The sequence below is a fragment of the Nycticebus coucang genome, chromosome 1 (assembly GCF_027406575.1).
Source record: "Nycticebus coucang isolate mNycCou1 chromosome 1, mNycCou1.pri, whole genome shotgun sequence".
Lineage (NCBI taxonomy): Eukaryota > Metazoa > Chordata > Mammalia > Primates > Lorisidae > Nycticebus > Nycticebus coucang.
In genome coordinates, this window is record NC_069780.1 from 195,913,154 (window position 1) to 195,928,225 (window position 15,072).

The following is a 15,072-nucleotide window of genomic DNA, read 5'->3' on the forward strand; positions in this document are numbered from 1 at the left end:
TCCCTCCCTTCCTTCTTTCTTCCTGAGAAGGAGTGGACAGTTCCCAGACTAAAGGGGGCTGATGCCGTTGGGTGCAGGGAGGCAGGAGGGCAGGCCAGGACATGGGGAGTCTATCCATACAGTGGTCAGGATCACAGTCTTGTCCCTACCCCCAGGCAGGTGCAGACCCCAGCAGGAAGTGAGAATGTCGAGACAGGCCCCAACCCTGGGGCTGCGTGCATGTGGATGCTCTGCCTGGGCCAGTCCTTGTTGCTTGGCACTGTACCCCTGCCCACCCACTCTGCCCCGACTCCTAAAATGCCCAGCAAATGCTCAGTGCTGAGCTGCCAGCAAATCACCACTTAGAATCATTCAGATCTTTAGTCAATCAGCCGATTACATTGTGAGCTGGCACTGAACACACCCCGTGGGAGCCCCAGTCTTTTAGGTGGGGCTGAGAATGTGCAGTTCTGAACTGTCCCTCCCCCCCCCAACAATGTCCCAAATAATTGAGGGGTCTGCATCGCTTATGCAGAAGGCGGGACTGAACTGGGGGGAAGAGACCCAGGAGACCGTGCAGCCCGCAGAGGTCAAATGGACAGCAGAGGAGAAAATAGGGGCCCAGAAGCCGCTGCTCACAGCCCACCACACGGCTCCAACTGGGGAGAGTGGGAGGGAAGAAACGTCCACCCAAATCTAACTCAAAGGAAGACCCTCCAGCCCCAGAGGAGACAGTCAAAGTTGGGAGGTCTGTACAGGGGTATTGGCATTAGGCGTGGACAAGATAGGAAGGAACACTACAGAGGCAGGACAGCACGAGGCAGGCACTGGAGTGCAAGACCGAAAGACAGGATGTGCAAGGGCTCTACACCAGGGGCACAGCAGGGGACCTTGTACAGGGTTGGGTGGCCACAGCAGGACAGGAGAGGTAGGGCTCTGAGCTCGGCCTCTGGAAGGATGAAGGATTCATGATGCCCAGTGAATGCAAAGGGAGGACAAAGAAAACAGAATGAGCAGAGGAAGAGCTCAGGCGAGGGGCACAAAGTTCCAGGGGCAGAGACTCTGCAGTGAGCCGCACAGGGGTTGGAAGCTCAGCAAGTTTCCTAGAAAGAGGGGTGGGGGCGGGGCCGACAGGGCACCCCTCCTGGGACAAGTAGGTTACAGCCTCCCTACTGAACTGTCCCTCCCCCAACAATGTCCCAAATAATTGAGGAGTCTACACTCAAATAAGTGACTGCAGCCAGCCCAGTCAAGCAAGGGGGCCAAGCATGTGTCCCCTGCTGTGCCCCTGGACACATGAAGCCAGGCTAGACTGAGCCCCCCACAACACCATCTCTGCCCACTGGAGGCTCTTGGTGGTGTGTGACCCCAGAACACAACCTGGCCACACCCCACGCAGAAGCAGAGGCATCAGCTCCCTGCACCTGCAAACACAGCACCAGGCCAGAGTCAGATTCAGAGGCTGGGGACAGGGTGAGGGTGGGTTATGTCCTGGAGGGCTTCGGCTAGTGGGTGACCTTGTCCATAATGCAGCTGAGTGGACACCAACTGGCAGCTGAGGTTTGGGTGCCAAGAACTGTCCTGGATGCTGCTGAGACCCACTCTTGGCACAAGGGGTTTGAGGAACCTACATGGGAAAACTGTCTCTCTGAGGTTGAGTGAGGCCTTTTGACCCACTATTTTTAAATATTTTTTGGTTAAGTTCAAGAAAAATTAAATTGAAGGCCTTTTATTATAAAAATAATAAATGATGAAAGTTCAATAGAAAGCATACTAGTAAGAATGGCTTTTTAAGGCATAACACAAAACGCACAAAACGCAGATGCCATAAAACAAGACTGAGAAATCTAACTGTAAAAACAGACATCTACTTGTAGCAATATAACATAAAGGAAGTCAAAAGAAAAACAATACTTTCAACAGTGAAAACACACCTGCACCTGAAAACACAAGCAAAGGTTTGATTTTTCTAGTTTATGAAGAATCTTGTGTCAGCAAGAAAAGGATTAGTCCCTGGGCTAGGGGCCAGCAAATTCCCTGAATAGTTATTCACAGAAAACGGAAGTCATGCCTCTCAAACGTGACAGGACGCTCAAACCTCCCTTCTAAGGAGAGGACATTAAGTTACATTTACCAGCCTGTAGGGAGAGGAAACAGGTTGCCCCGCCAGTACACATGCACCCACCCTGTGAATGCTGGTGTTCGTGGGTACAGCATGTGGGCAGGTGCTCTCCTGACCTGGTGATGGCAAAACATTAGGAACAATCTTCTCCCATCTACATGGCATTTGCACATGTGTGTAGACATTTTTTCTCAATAAGTAAGAAGATCAGCTTTCTCCGTGAATTTTCAGGACTGACTTCTCAGTAAGAGCACTTGGTCTGAGGTCAGTCTGGCCCTCACCACCTGTCCACATTCAAATTAATATGATTTTACAGAGACAAGCTGCCACACTACGACTGTGGTGGTACCAAGGACAGCTCTGAACTCCTAAAGTGCAAAGTTTGTTATTGTTGTCTTCAAAGATAACCCTGCCCTGGCTTGCCCTGCCCTACTGGCCTTGAGTTGTCCAAACCAGCTTTACTGTGGTCACAGCCTCCTTGGATCTCTAATTTAGAAGAGATAGTGACTACAAGACCCAAGGCCAGGTGTTTGCAGCTACCCAGGCTGTGGAGGTCTGGGCCAAGGATACACCATCTCCCCAGTCTGTGGGTTTTATCTTCAGGGAGTCCCATGTGGCAGGTACCGTGGGCCCTGGCTTGGCCCCGGTTTGCCCTCGCCCCTGCTGCTCCATGAGCTTTATGGGGCAAGCAGTCAAGGATAGGTGAGCAGGCCTACTGGAGAGAGCCAACTTGTGGAGAAAGAGGTGGCTTGGGCACATGCATGACCACTGGAGAGTTAGGCAGCCTCGAAGGGGGCGTGCATGGCAGGGGATTTATTGGACAGTGGTGGCAGCATAGCCAAGACCAGAAGTAGGAGACCCGGTCCACTCTAGTGGCAGGTGGTGAAGGCTGGGTCAAGGGGATAGGCTGGACTGCTCAGGCATCAGCTCCTGGCCAGCCAGCCCAGCCTTAGGAAGGAGCAGTGGGCAGCTCCAGGTGCAGGAGTTGGGGACCTAGGCCTTGGACAGCACAGAGGGCAAGGTCTAGAGTCTACCACAGTGTGGCTTACACAGACTCAGAGCTCTCGGAATGCAGATTTGGAGCTGGGCCATGGATCTCAGGGTTTCTCCAACTGCCTGTGCAGAGGACGTGGCCATTGCACCCCCCCCAGGGCTGGAAGACACCCTCAGGCCAAGTCTGCCCCTGACAGCCACAGGGATGGGGATGTGGAGCCCAGAGCAGGAGGGACATCCACATGCCCTATTGGGGTGCCAGGGTGACAGCAGAGCCGGGGCAGGGGTTGGTTCTCAGCAATACCTCAGCTTCTGCCAACCAGCCCCAGACAGGGACTGACAACTTCCAGGGACCCTGCCTTCTCTGTTCCCCAGAAGCAGCCCCCAGTCCTGGCATGTGGGACCTCAGGGATACTTCCAGTCACTAGGGTGCCACCTCCCTGCTGCTCCACCTAACACTTGTGAGAACTTTTGGGCAGTAGGGGCCCACGGGGGCGAGGGGTCTGCAGTAGGGCCTCAGATCCTAGATGCATCAACAGGTCCTGGGGTCCCAAGATTGAGGTGCAGTGCTAGGGGTGGTGGGGAGACTTGAGTGCTGAGCAGGTGCAGAGCTGGAGAGGACAGCAAAGATGATGGCACTGCCGTCCTGTGGGCATCCCTACAGGATTCCCAATAGTGCACCTGAGGACACAGGCTTTGAGCCCCACCGCCCCTCCAAGCTCACCAGAAACTCTATGGACAGGACAGAGTGAGCAGGACCCCTGTTCACTGGAGCCCTTCCTGTCTATGTTGCCTGTGCTTAAATGGGGTCTCGGCTATCTCAGGAGACAACTTTTCTTTGAATTCCACGGAAGATTTTTAATAAACAGAAGCTTAGCAAATGAAAAAATAATTGTCCCACATATTGCTTAAGCCAAAGAAGTCAACCTTGCTAATCAACATTCTACCCCGTTTCCCCAAAAATAAGACATCCTCCAAAAATAAGACCTACTTACAGGAAAGATAAGACATCCCCTGAAAACAAGACCTAGTGCATCTTTGGGAGCACACCTTAAAATAAGACCCTGTCTTATTTTAGGGGGAAACAGGGTATTACCAATTGGTCCTCAGAAGGGAATTTTCATCACTTCTTTTTCTGAGTCCAAATGAAATGAAGGTATGGCCCAAATAGGTCAGGGCCTCTATGGTCTGAGGCCTCTCAGGGGACCCATGAGGGGCTGCCATCAGTCCCTGGGGAGACCTGTAGACCTGCAAGGCAGCATCCATGGGTACCTTCAGACACCTGCTTGTGGGTCAGAGGCCCAGACCTCAGTGTGAGGAGAACAAGCTGACACCCCTTCCTCAGCCCTCTTGGACTCCCTGAAAAGTGGGGGGGCAGTCTGGGCAGCCTCCAGCCTGAGCTCCATGGCTCCCACCCCCACCCACTCTGGTCACCCAAGGCCGCCAAATCCCCAACCTCTCCCCGTGTGCCCTCCACTCTCTCCCCTCCACCGTGGCCCCCTGACGCTCTCCCCTCCCCCACAGTGTTCCACCTGTCCCACAAGATCACCAGCGTGGTCCCTGAGAGCGCTCTGCTCATCGTGCTGGGGCTGGTGCTGGGCGGCATCGTCTGGGCGGCCGATCACATCGCCTCCTTCACACTCACACCCACCGTCTTCTTCTTCTACCTGCTGCCACCCATTGTGCTGGACGCTGGCTACTTTATGCCCAACCGGCTCTTCTTTGGCAACCTGGGCACCATCCTGCTGTATGCGGTTGTTGGTACCGTGTGGAATGCGGCCACCACTGGGCTATCTCTATATGGCGTCTTCCTCAGCGGGCTAATGGGTGAGTCCCTGCCCGGCACAGGCCGGGGACAGAGTGCAGGCCCAGCTTCACTCACACAGAGCTGTCCCAGGCAGTTTGTTCCGGCATCCCTGGGCCAGTGGTTGAGCTGGGTACCCTTTCTCCTATGCTCACAGGGGTGGGTCTGCACCTTCTGACTGCCATGTCCCCAGGGCCAGAGCCCCACAGAGGGTAGCCCAGAGCTGCGCATGTAGCCGGAGTAGGTGCTGGTGTTTCTGCCCAGTCCTGCAGGGTGCTATGCTTCCCCCTCCCCCCACCCACTGTTCATCCCACACAAGTGACTCCTGTACCACTGTGGCCACTTACTGTGAGTTACAGAGCCCCCATCCTCTGAGCTTCCTTGGACATGAGCCAGATACATGGCCACACATGGGACCCTCTGGATGGGCTGAGAGTGGCAAAACTGCATTTCCACAAAACCTCCCCACATGTGGGGCAAGGAGGGGCAGAGCAACAGCAGGGAAAAGCTGCCTGGAGGGGGGTGCATGTTGTCCTGTCTGCCCAGTCCCACTCGTCCAATCTGGCACCCCTGGCCCTATCTGGCAGCCGCTCTAGCCTAGTACTCTGAGCTGTTCCTGCAAGTCTGGGTGGGACATCAGGGCTGCAGCCCCCAGGGGAACCTCATCCCCCGCTCAGCACCTAAGCTGTCTGTACCTGCTGCAACCCCTTCGCCTCAGGGCTGGACCCCAGAGGGACTCTGCTTCCCTCCAGGTGTACCCTGCATGCAGGGCTCGTTCTTCTTCAGATAAATGGGCCCCCTGAGGTGGCACAGCCTTCCCTAGACAGATGTGGGAGGCCTGGGGAGGCACATGGGAAGCCATGTGAGATATGTGGGAGACACATGGAAAACCAGGGGAGACACATGGGAGATGTGTGAGACTGGAAAACATGTGTGGGACACAGGGGGACATGTGGAAGGCCTGTGAGAGACATGGGTGGCTATGGGGTGCTTGTGGAGGACACAGGCTGACCCAGCTGATAGCAGCCTGAGGCTGCCCCATAAAGGACAGCCTGGCCCGGCTGGGGAGAGATTGGCAGCCTGCCCCTGGCCCAGCTCTCCCCTGTGGGCAGCGGGTCCTTCGAGGCCCCATGGCCCCCTCGCATCTTCTAGGCGAGCTGCAGGCGGGGCTGCTGGACTTCCTCCTGTTCGGCAGCCTCATCGCTGCTGTGGACCCAGTGGCTGTCCTGGCTGTCTTTGAAGAGGTGCACGTCAATGAGGTCCTATTCATCATTGTGTTTGGGGAGTCACTGCTGAACGATGCTGTCACCGTGGTGAGTGGGTGATGGGTGGGGCCTCAGAATGGACTGGCCTCTCTGTGTGCCTGGGCCACACAGCCACCTCCAGATGCTTGGTGCAGCTGCAAGTCTAGTCCCCAGCCTGCTGACCCAGCATGACAAGGTTTCAGTTGGGCCCCTCTTCTTCACAGCAGGGTCCACACCTCCTAGGCAGGGTCTTCAGCCTCATATCTGCGGCTGGTGCTAACCAGGCCTCATTTCCTAAAAGGCAGATGATTAAAGCACAACAAAACCTCAGCAGAACCGTGTGAGTCCACAGTGACTACCATGCAAAGTGCCACAGTCAGGCCGCTTAGCCCACAGACGCTGAGTCTGTGCAGTCCTCCCCTTCTCCCACCCCACTAAACTCATGCTATCTAGTCACCCTCCAAAGGCCCCATCTGCAAACAACCACGTTCTGAGGTCAGGGCCACCTCGTCATAGGGCTGGGCACAGCACGTTCAGCCTGTGACAGGAACTAGGGGAAGAAACCCACATGGAGCTAACTGTGGGCCCGGGACATTGTAGGGGCCCATGCCCCTGAGCCCTGAAGCCTATTACCATGACTTGCAGTGAATAGTTTCCTAAAACACGGGGAGTGTCCTTGGGCCTCACAGTGGCCCTCCTGAACTTACAAAGCCATTTCTGTAGAAAGTGCAAGGCCTGGGGTAGAGTTACCTCTGCAGCAAGAAGCTGCTGGACTGGCTTCAATACGTCTCCCAGGAACACAGCCCCCCCAGGCAGCCCCAACTCCCCTGGTGCCCTCTTTATGAAGCCCCCCACACCCTGAGGAGGAAAGTACAGGCTCAGGAAACACTACTGTCTCCACCAGTGCAGGATGAGGCTCCCAGGCTTTTTGTCTCAAGGTCTGGGTGGGATGTGGTTTAAACACCAACATGCAAAGACCTCAGGGGTGAGCTCCCATTCACTAGAAACAAGAGCCTGGGTCACTCTCTGTGACTGAGTGAGAAATAAAGTCAACAGGTGGCTTGATGCTGACCCCACTGGCCTCAGGTAGGAAGAGCCCAGTTCTGCTCCCCAAGTCTCTGCTTTCTCCCAGAAGGTTCTCTGCCTCCTGTATCCCACCTGCCAGCTCACCCGTGCCTTTTCCTGTGACAGTCATCCTGTGATGATGTCCTTCCAATGGCCTTTGGTAGCTGTGGGCCCCACAGTCAGGCCCAAGTCCAGGGAGGCTTGGGGCCTAGATGTAGGGTGTCAGTCCTGACCTCTGGTCTGTCTTGTTTGTCCCCTCAGGTCCTGTACGACGTGTTCACATCTTTTGTGGCACTGGGTAGTGACCAGGTGACCGGCGTGGATTGCGTGAAAGGCATAGGTGTGTAGCCGGTGGGACCTGCCCAGCCCACCTTCAGGCCTGTCCACTGAGACAGCAGGCAGGCTTGCTGCTCTAGGTGGGCTCCCTTGGGGTCCCTGCCACTCCTGGGACCCAAATCCCATGTAGGACAATGTGTTTTCACTCAAAGCCATCATGCCATTTCCCCTTCCAGCACAGTTCACAAATACAATTTGATGTGGGTCCTGTTTGAAGAGTCTTGAGTCTTTCACTGGGCAGGGCTGATCTTCCCAGAGAAGGACAACTGGACAGGGTCTGAGGCCACAGGAAGCCTCACAATGGGGGCTGAATTTGAGGCGGGGACTAGGCCCTTGTCTCTGAAAGGGGAAGAATGGATCCTTTGCTTTCTGAGCTCTGGGCACCTCTGTGGGAGGGAAGGCCAGTCAGCAGCCTCACCTGCACACACAGGCACACACACTGGTGTGCTTGTCCGCAGTGTCCTTCTTCGTAGTGAGCCTGGGGGGCACCCTGCTGGGCGTGGCCTTTGCCTTCCTGCTGTCCCTGGTGACCCGTTTCACCAAGCACGTGCGCATCATCGAGCCTGGTTTCGTCTTCGTCATCTCGTACCTGTCCTACCTGACCGCGGAGATGCTGTCCCTGTCGGCCATCCTGGCGTGAGTGGGTTTCTCAGGAAGCCCAGAGATGGGAGCAGCCCTCCTGGGGACCAGCAGCAGTAGCACAGGGAGCACAGCCAGGCAGGTGCAGGCCCCACAGCCACTGAGGCCCATGCACAGCCCCATGGGGTGCAGCCTCCACAGCCTCACGGACCTTTTCCCAGCAACTCCCCTCACCCTCCCACCCCCATCTTCTCAGTTCACTTTCCCAGCTGGTGGACAGTCCCTATGGGCCAGGAGTTCTTGGAGTCTGTGTTCTCCACATTAGTGTCCATGGTTGGCTCAGTATGGCTTGAGGGGCTCCAGGCCCCATGGTGCTGCCTCTGTTAGCAGCAGCCCACATGCAGCAGGAAAGCCACGGTGCTCCCAGGTCTACCCAGAATCCCCCCCTAAGGTGGGCACAAAACAGTGGCAGGGTCCCTGGGCAGGGAGAGCCACCTATTCCCTCCAGGTAGGGCCAAACTGGGCTGACTGGCCACAGGGGGACCAGCCCAGGAGGAGCCAGGACGTCACCAAGGGGGTGGCCTGGGAGACCCTGCAGGGCTGTTAGGGGCCCTGTTACTGGCAGGGACTAGGCCTTCCACCCATCCTGAGCTGTCCACACTCCCCCATGCAGCATCACCTTCTGCGGCATCTGCTGTCAGAAGTATGTGAAGGCCAACATCTCGGAGCAGTCAGCCACCACTGTACGCTACACCATGAAGATGTTGGCCAGCAGCGCCGAGACCATCATCTTCATGTTTCTTGGCATCTCAGCTGTGGACCCTCTCATCTGGACATGGAACACGGCCTTCATCCTCCTGACGCTGGTCTTCATCTCCGTGTACCGGGCCATCGGTGAGGCGGGTGGTAGCTCACACATCTGCAGCACCTCCCTGAGAGGTCCAGGCTTTCTTGTGGCCCTGCATGTTGGAGGGAGGTATGAGATGGTGGCGTGTGGGCCAGGCAGGAGGTCCTGGAACCCAGAGGGAGCCCACCTGGTTCTCTACTGACACCTGGACATTGCCCCCAGAATGGGCCAATAAGACCGGAGTGGGACAGGAGGCAGGACCCGCCCCCATCAGCCTACTACCCCCAGGACCTGCGTGTGGTTGGTGGTATGGGTGGAACGTGGTGGAAACAGTGGCATGTGGGGGCTTCTCAGGTCCTCAGGAGCAGGGGGTTGAGCATGGTTCCAAGGGATGAGGCAGGGGGCACCATGTTCAGGGTGCTACTGTCCCTGCATTACCACATCTCCCTCCTGCAGGCGTCGTGCTGCAGACCTGGGTCTTGAACCGCTACCGCATGGTGCAACTGGAACTCATAGACCAGGTGGTCTTGTCCTACGGCGGCCTTCGTGGGGCTGTGGCCTTTGCACTGGTCGTGCTGCTGGACAAGAACAAAGTCAAGGAGAAGAACCTGTTCGTCAGCACCACCATCATCGTCGTCTTCTTCACTGTCATCTTCCAGGTGCACTGCCAGGCCCACACCCTAATTAGGTTTTATAATTTTAGTAATTAGGAGCTGTTTTGTAGGTTTCCATGTGGCCTCACAAGGGATGGAGCATAATTTGCCCTAAAATGCTCTTCCTGGGCTGTGGCTGCCTGGCGCTGCCCCAGTTGCCTCTCCCTGTGGGTCTGGGCTCAGCACAGCTGCAAGGTGACACTTTGCCTTTGCTTTTGGCCAATCCAAGGAGCACTTTGCTGGGGACCCAGAGGCCATCCCTGATGGGTCTTGACTCTGCCCTGTGGGGGCTGCAGAGTGGCCTCTGACTGCTGTGACTCAGTGGGGCTCAGGCAGGGGGGCTGCCCAGTGGTTAACAGGACCTGGTCTTTCAGGGCCTGACCATCAAGCCCCTCGTGCAGTGGCTGAAAGTGAAGAAGAGTGAACAGCGAGAGCCCAGACTCAACGAGAAGCTGCATGGCAGGGTAGGGGTTGGTGGGGGAAGGGGCAGGTGGGGGTCTCTGGGGTAGGGAAGCAGCAGGGGTGAGGAGGTGGCTGCCTGTAGTCGGGGGCGGCGCATGTCCTGGGCTCTAGAGCTACCAGCAGTGATGCCAACTAATGTCTCTTGCCTCCCTGGCAAGGCTTTCGATCATATCCTCTCAGCCATCGAGGACATCTCAGGACAAATCGGGCACAACTACCTCAGAGATAAGTACGTGGCTCTCTCCCCTTAGGCAGCAGGCTGGGCACCCATGGGCCCCTTGTGGTAAACCATGGTCCACAAAGCCCAGCTTCTGGATCAGCCCTGACACTCAGGTGGTCTGGACCTGGAGTGCACCAGGCCGCAATTGGCACCAGCAGAGGCACCTGACCGTGCTCCACAGTGCTTCCCAGGCACAGAGTAACACCCTTTGCTGGGGGACAATTATTTCTAAATGTTAAAATATGTGGCTGGAAGATGACAGTGATAACAGTGATGACAATTAATTCTAAATGTTAAAAATTCTAATTTTAGGGCGGCGCCTGTGGCTCAAAGGAGTAGGGCGCTAGCCCCATATGCTGGAAGTGGAGGGTTCAAACCCAGCCCCGGCCAAAAACTGCAAAAACAAAAAAATAATAATAATTAATAATAATAATAAAATAAAATTCTAATGTTAAAATATTTTCTATTGAAAATAGGGAAAACAGGTGATTTCCCCTATGTTGTGAACAGAATGTGTGTGTTAGTATCATCAACATTTAAAATAATTTTTTTCTGTGACACTGAAACTGTATTTATATTTTATTATAAAATACACTTGACTCTTAAAATTATGAACTCTAATAACTGAAGCACCTAAAATTCACAGTTGTCGGTTCCTGTTTTATGAACAAATAACCCACACTGGTGTACAAGGTATGACTGTGGTTTCCATGGAGCAGAACCATAGTTCTCGGTGACAACTGTGATTTGGTTCTGAGGTTCCAGGATATCCTCAGACTCTTATCTGTGACGGACTATTGCAAGAAACACACCCTAGGTGACCTGCACAGAGCATTGGTCATCTGGAGCTGGAACAAAGAGGTCCAGCCTCCAGGACATATGTGGAAAAGACATCTGTGATTCTGGGGTGCGATTCCAGAAGTCCCAGGGGTTTTGCCACCCTCTGCCTCTGAAGGGTGGGCAGTATCTGGCAGCTCCATCCATCTCTGGAAGGGCCGGAGCCTTCTGTCTTGAGTCCCAGAAGTTTCTCTTAAATCTGACCAGGCCACCTGCCTCTGACCTGAATAAGCAATAGATTTTCTAATTCTGCTGACTAAGACAACCGCACTCTGGTCAGCTCCACTCTTCTCATAGCCAGGAGCTCAGAGGGACCTGCCATCCCCAGCCAGTTCTGCCACCCACCTTGTCCTGTCCACTTTCTAAAGGATCACTTGGGAAAACTACCCACAACATGGTAATAGATGAGAAAGTGGAACCCACAGTTTTGTGCACTCTAGTTAAAACAGCATCAGACAGAAATTTGTGCAGACTGTGCAAGATCGCAGATTCGAGGTGGATAGCAGACTTGAATGTAAGCATGAGACCATACGGATTCTAGAGGACAATGTCAGACAAACTCTGCTAGAGGTGCCACTGCTGGCTCCCTGCACTTTGAAGTGCTCCCATAGGGTTGTCACTACAAATGAAATCCGGGGGAGAAAGGGTAATGGTGCATGTCCACCTCGAGTCAGGCAGGGCCCCGTCTGACCCAGGCAGGCTGACTCCTGCCTCCCTTGCATGCCAACGTTGTGCCGTCTGTCCCCTCAGGTGGTCCAATTTTGATAGGAAGTTCCTCAGCAAAATCCTCATGAGACGGTCGGCTCAGAAGTCCCGAGATCGAATCCTGAATGTTTTCCACGAGCTGAACTTGAAGGATGCCATCAGCTACGTGGCTGAGGTACCAGAGCTCTGCTGGGTCCCTGTGGTGGACATGGGTGTGGCTGCCGTGTTCTGGGGTATGGGTGATGGAGGACAAGGGTGGCCCCACACTTCTGAGGCTGGCGTAGCAGGGACAACACCATGTAGTCCTCAGCAACCGGCCTGAGTTACATGAGTATTGGGGCCCTCCAGTGCCTGGGGAACAGGCCATGTCACAGCTCTCTCACTCAGGAAAACCAAGGCACAGAGCACTGGGGCCCCTCACCAGATACTCGGTGGTGCTGGCAGGCTAAGAGCAGAGGCCAGGCCCCATGACCCGAGGCCCTGTGTTTCCCTTTAGGGTAGGATAGGATGGGAAGTAGGCAGGGAGTTATGGGCCTAGGCTCTCAAAATGCACACATTCCACATGTATGCACACAGAGGGAAAGCAGTAGGGAACGTCTTGCCCCAGGACAGGCTGTGGCCCCAAAGCTGCCTCCACAGTGCCTGCCTTCTTCAGAGACTGACCAGGCCAGGCCATCCCACCCAGCCCAATAGCCAACACCCGCGGTTGGGTGGTCCTCAGCCTCAGACAACTACCTGGGCCTCCTCCGGGAGCTCTGGCCCCTATAGCCTGGCCAGTGGCTAGTTGCAGGAAATCTACCTCCCTATGGTGGCTACAACTCCTTCTGGAGGGGCAGGGCCTGGCCAGCTCGGAGCCCCAGGTCCAGAAGGGTCTCTGCCCCCACGGGGTAGAAGAGACAGGCTCAGCAAACCCTTCAGACACTCAAACCAAGGAAAAGTGGTCCTGTCCCTCCTGGAGCTTGTTACCCATTGTGTAGCCCATGAACTGGGTTCATGTATGTGACAGGAGCATCTTGGCAGAGCCAGAGGTCAGGGGGCCCTTAAGCCATAGACTTCCTGGACCATGCTCCACCCACAAACCCCTAACTCTACACTCCAAGGCATAGGAAGAGGCTGCCTCAGGCTCGGCAGGGCATAGAAACTAATGGAAGGGTTGCTATCCTCACCTCTGACCCAGGTTAAGAAAGTTCAATGCAAAAATCTCAACCTTCTGTGGCTGTGGCTGCCCTTGCCTTGGAACCTGCACAGAGAGTGGGAGGGGGCTGGCTGCAGGTCTCTGGCGGGGACTGGAGCCCAAGGCAATTTCCCCTCTGCCTAATGCTTCCTCCTGAGATACTCCTTGGCTTCCACCCCCATATGGGTGATGCGGGCACTGTGCAGGGCTTAAGCCTGCCCTCAGCCCCACCAGCCACACCAAACATTTACCCATGACCCATGACCTTGGGCTCTGCCTCATGTACAAAGCCCCAGAGTCCAATTACCTGCTCTGACCACGCCCACTGTGTCATGCCCCCAGCATCAGACCTGCCTGGACGCCTCTCCTGTTGGTCACTTGCTCTCTCCTAGTGGTCCCTCGTGTGGGGTGGGCCAGGCACTCTGATGCAGCCAGGTGGGCTTACCACTCACAGACCCACCTGGCCCTTGCCTTTTCCTCGTGCATCAGTGACAGAAGGATGATGGGGTTGTAGGCTGGTGTAGTGGCTCATGCCTGTAATCCCAGCATTCTGGGAGGCTGAGGTAAGAGGATCATTTCAGCCCAGGAGTTCAAGACTAGCCTGGGCAAAAACAAGAGTCCATCTCTGTAAAAAAAATCAAAAAACAAAGTGGGCAGTGCCTGTGGCTCAACGAAGTAGGGCGCCAGCCCCATATGCCGGAGGTGGCAGGTTCAAACCCAGCCCCAGCCAAAAAAAACTGCAAAAACAAAAAAAAAAAATAAAAAACAAAGTTGGATTTCAAAGCAGAAGACTAACAGGGGTTCCACCAGCGAAAGACAAACATACTCAGAAGGGGCAAACAGCACTCTGAGCCTGAAGTGCCTCAGCACAGAGTCTCAGTGACTTGGGAGGCCAAGGCAAGAGGATCACTTGAGCCCAGGAGTTTGAGGCCAGCCTGGGCAACAGAGTGAGATCTGTCCCCACCCCATGGAGCCTGTCCTTTTGCCCTGTTCACACCTGGCACCTTGCCCTATGCTCTTCCATGGGCCTCATGGTCCTTCATAGCCCCACTCCTGCATGGGGCTTGTCAGGCATCTCCTTCTCTGTCGGGTTATGTTCTGCGTCAGTGTGCTCACTCCTGGGTGTGAGGCTGCTGCGGTTCCCTTTCCTGGGGAAATGAGGATGGGGGTTGGAGTCCATAGCCAAGAGCCACCTTTCTGACCACAGTATCAGTGGGCCCTAACAGTGCCCCAGAGAGGTTTTATTCTTTCACACATAGGCTGTTTTGTTCCCTGACTGCTCAGGTGGGGCAGCACTGACATGGCCTCTGACAGGAATTTCTGCACTTGCCCTACCCCTGCAGCTGCAGGGCAGCACCTGGGCCATGTGGCCTCCCCAGTGCTTCAGCCCCATGAGGGGCAGGTGCTGCCTGTGTGTCTAGGGCTAGGTGCTGACTGACTGACATTGACGAGGCTGTCTCTCATGGCAGGGAGAGCGCCGTGGGTCCCTGGCCTTTATCCGCTCCCCAAGCACTGACAACATGGTCAACGTGGACTTCAGCACGCCACGACCGTCCACTGTGGAGGCCTCTGTCTCCTACCTCCTGTACGTGTCCATGTCTACACGGCCTCCTGAGCCTGCCAAAAGGCATGGGTCTTCCACAACGGGCATCTCCTCAGGCCCTTCGGGAACTGAGAGTCCTAACTGGGTGACAGGGCCCCGGCCTGTATGCTGTGGGGGTGTGTGCAGAAAGTGGGCCAGGCGTCTCCTCCTGCAGTCACCATTAGGCAGCCAATGAGATCATCTTCCTGTTGCACTGATGCAAAATGGGGGCGGGTTGGGGAGGAAGTGGGGATGGCAGCATGCTGGGGCCTAGGGCCTGATCTGTCTGCCCCTCCCAGGAGAGGCCTGGACTGGTCCTGGATTTCACACTTGCTGTCCCACTGGCCCCAGCCTATATGGCTCCACAGCTGTGGCCAGTGCTTACTGATCATCTATACCACTCACAGGTGTACAAATGCTGGGGAGAGGCAGTGGGTGGCACCCTGGGATCTCACAGCTAGGGTTTGGAA

General features: G+C 55.4%; 1 protein-coding gene across 4 annotated transcripts in view; it reads left to right on the forward strand.

Moving 5' to 3' along the window:
- SLC9A3 (solute carrier family 9 member A3) overlaps positions 1-15,072 on the forward strand; it is a 37,854-nt gene that overhangs the window by 18,985 nt on the left and 3,797 nt on the right. For 3 of the 4 annotated variants that reach the window (XR_008380608.1, XM_053593767.1, XM_053593759.1), the window contains exons 2-11: positions 4,619-4,921; positions 6,051-6,211; positions 7,469-7,547; positions 8,002-8,179; positions 8,796-9,016; positions 9,426-9,628; positions 9,997-10,086; positions 10,243-10,313; positions 11,892-12,021; positions 14,490-14,605. Coding sequence is in view for 3 of the 4 variants with exons in the window: in XM_053593767.1 (XP_053449742.1) it covers positions 4,619-4,921; positions 6,051-6,211; positions 7,469-7,547; positions 8,002-8,179; positions 8,796-9,016; positions 9,426-9,628; positions 9,997-10,086; positions 10,243-10,313; positions 11,892-12,021; positions 14,490-14,605 (1,552 nt within the window). In the remaining variant the exon portion in view is untranslated. The remainder of the gene's footprint in view (positions 1-4,618; positions 4,922-6,050; positions 6,212-7,468; positions 7,548-8,001; positions 8,180-8,795; positions 9,017-9,425; positions 9,629-9,996; positions 10,087-10,242; positions 10,314-11,891; positions 12,022-14,489; positions 14,606-15,072) is intronic. The other variant, XM_053593779.1, reaches the window with a different exon arrangement.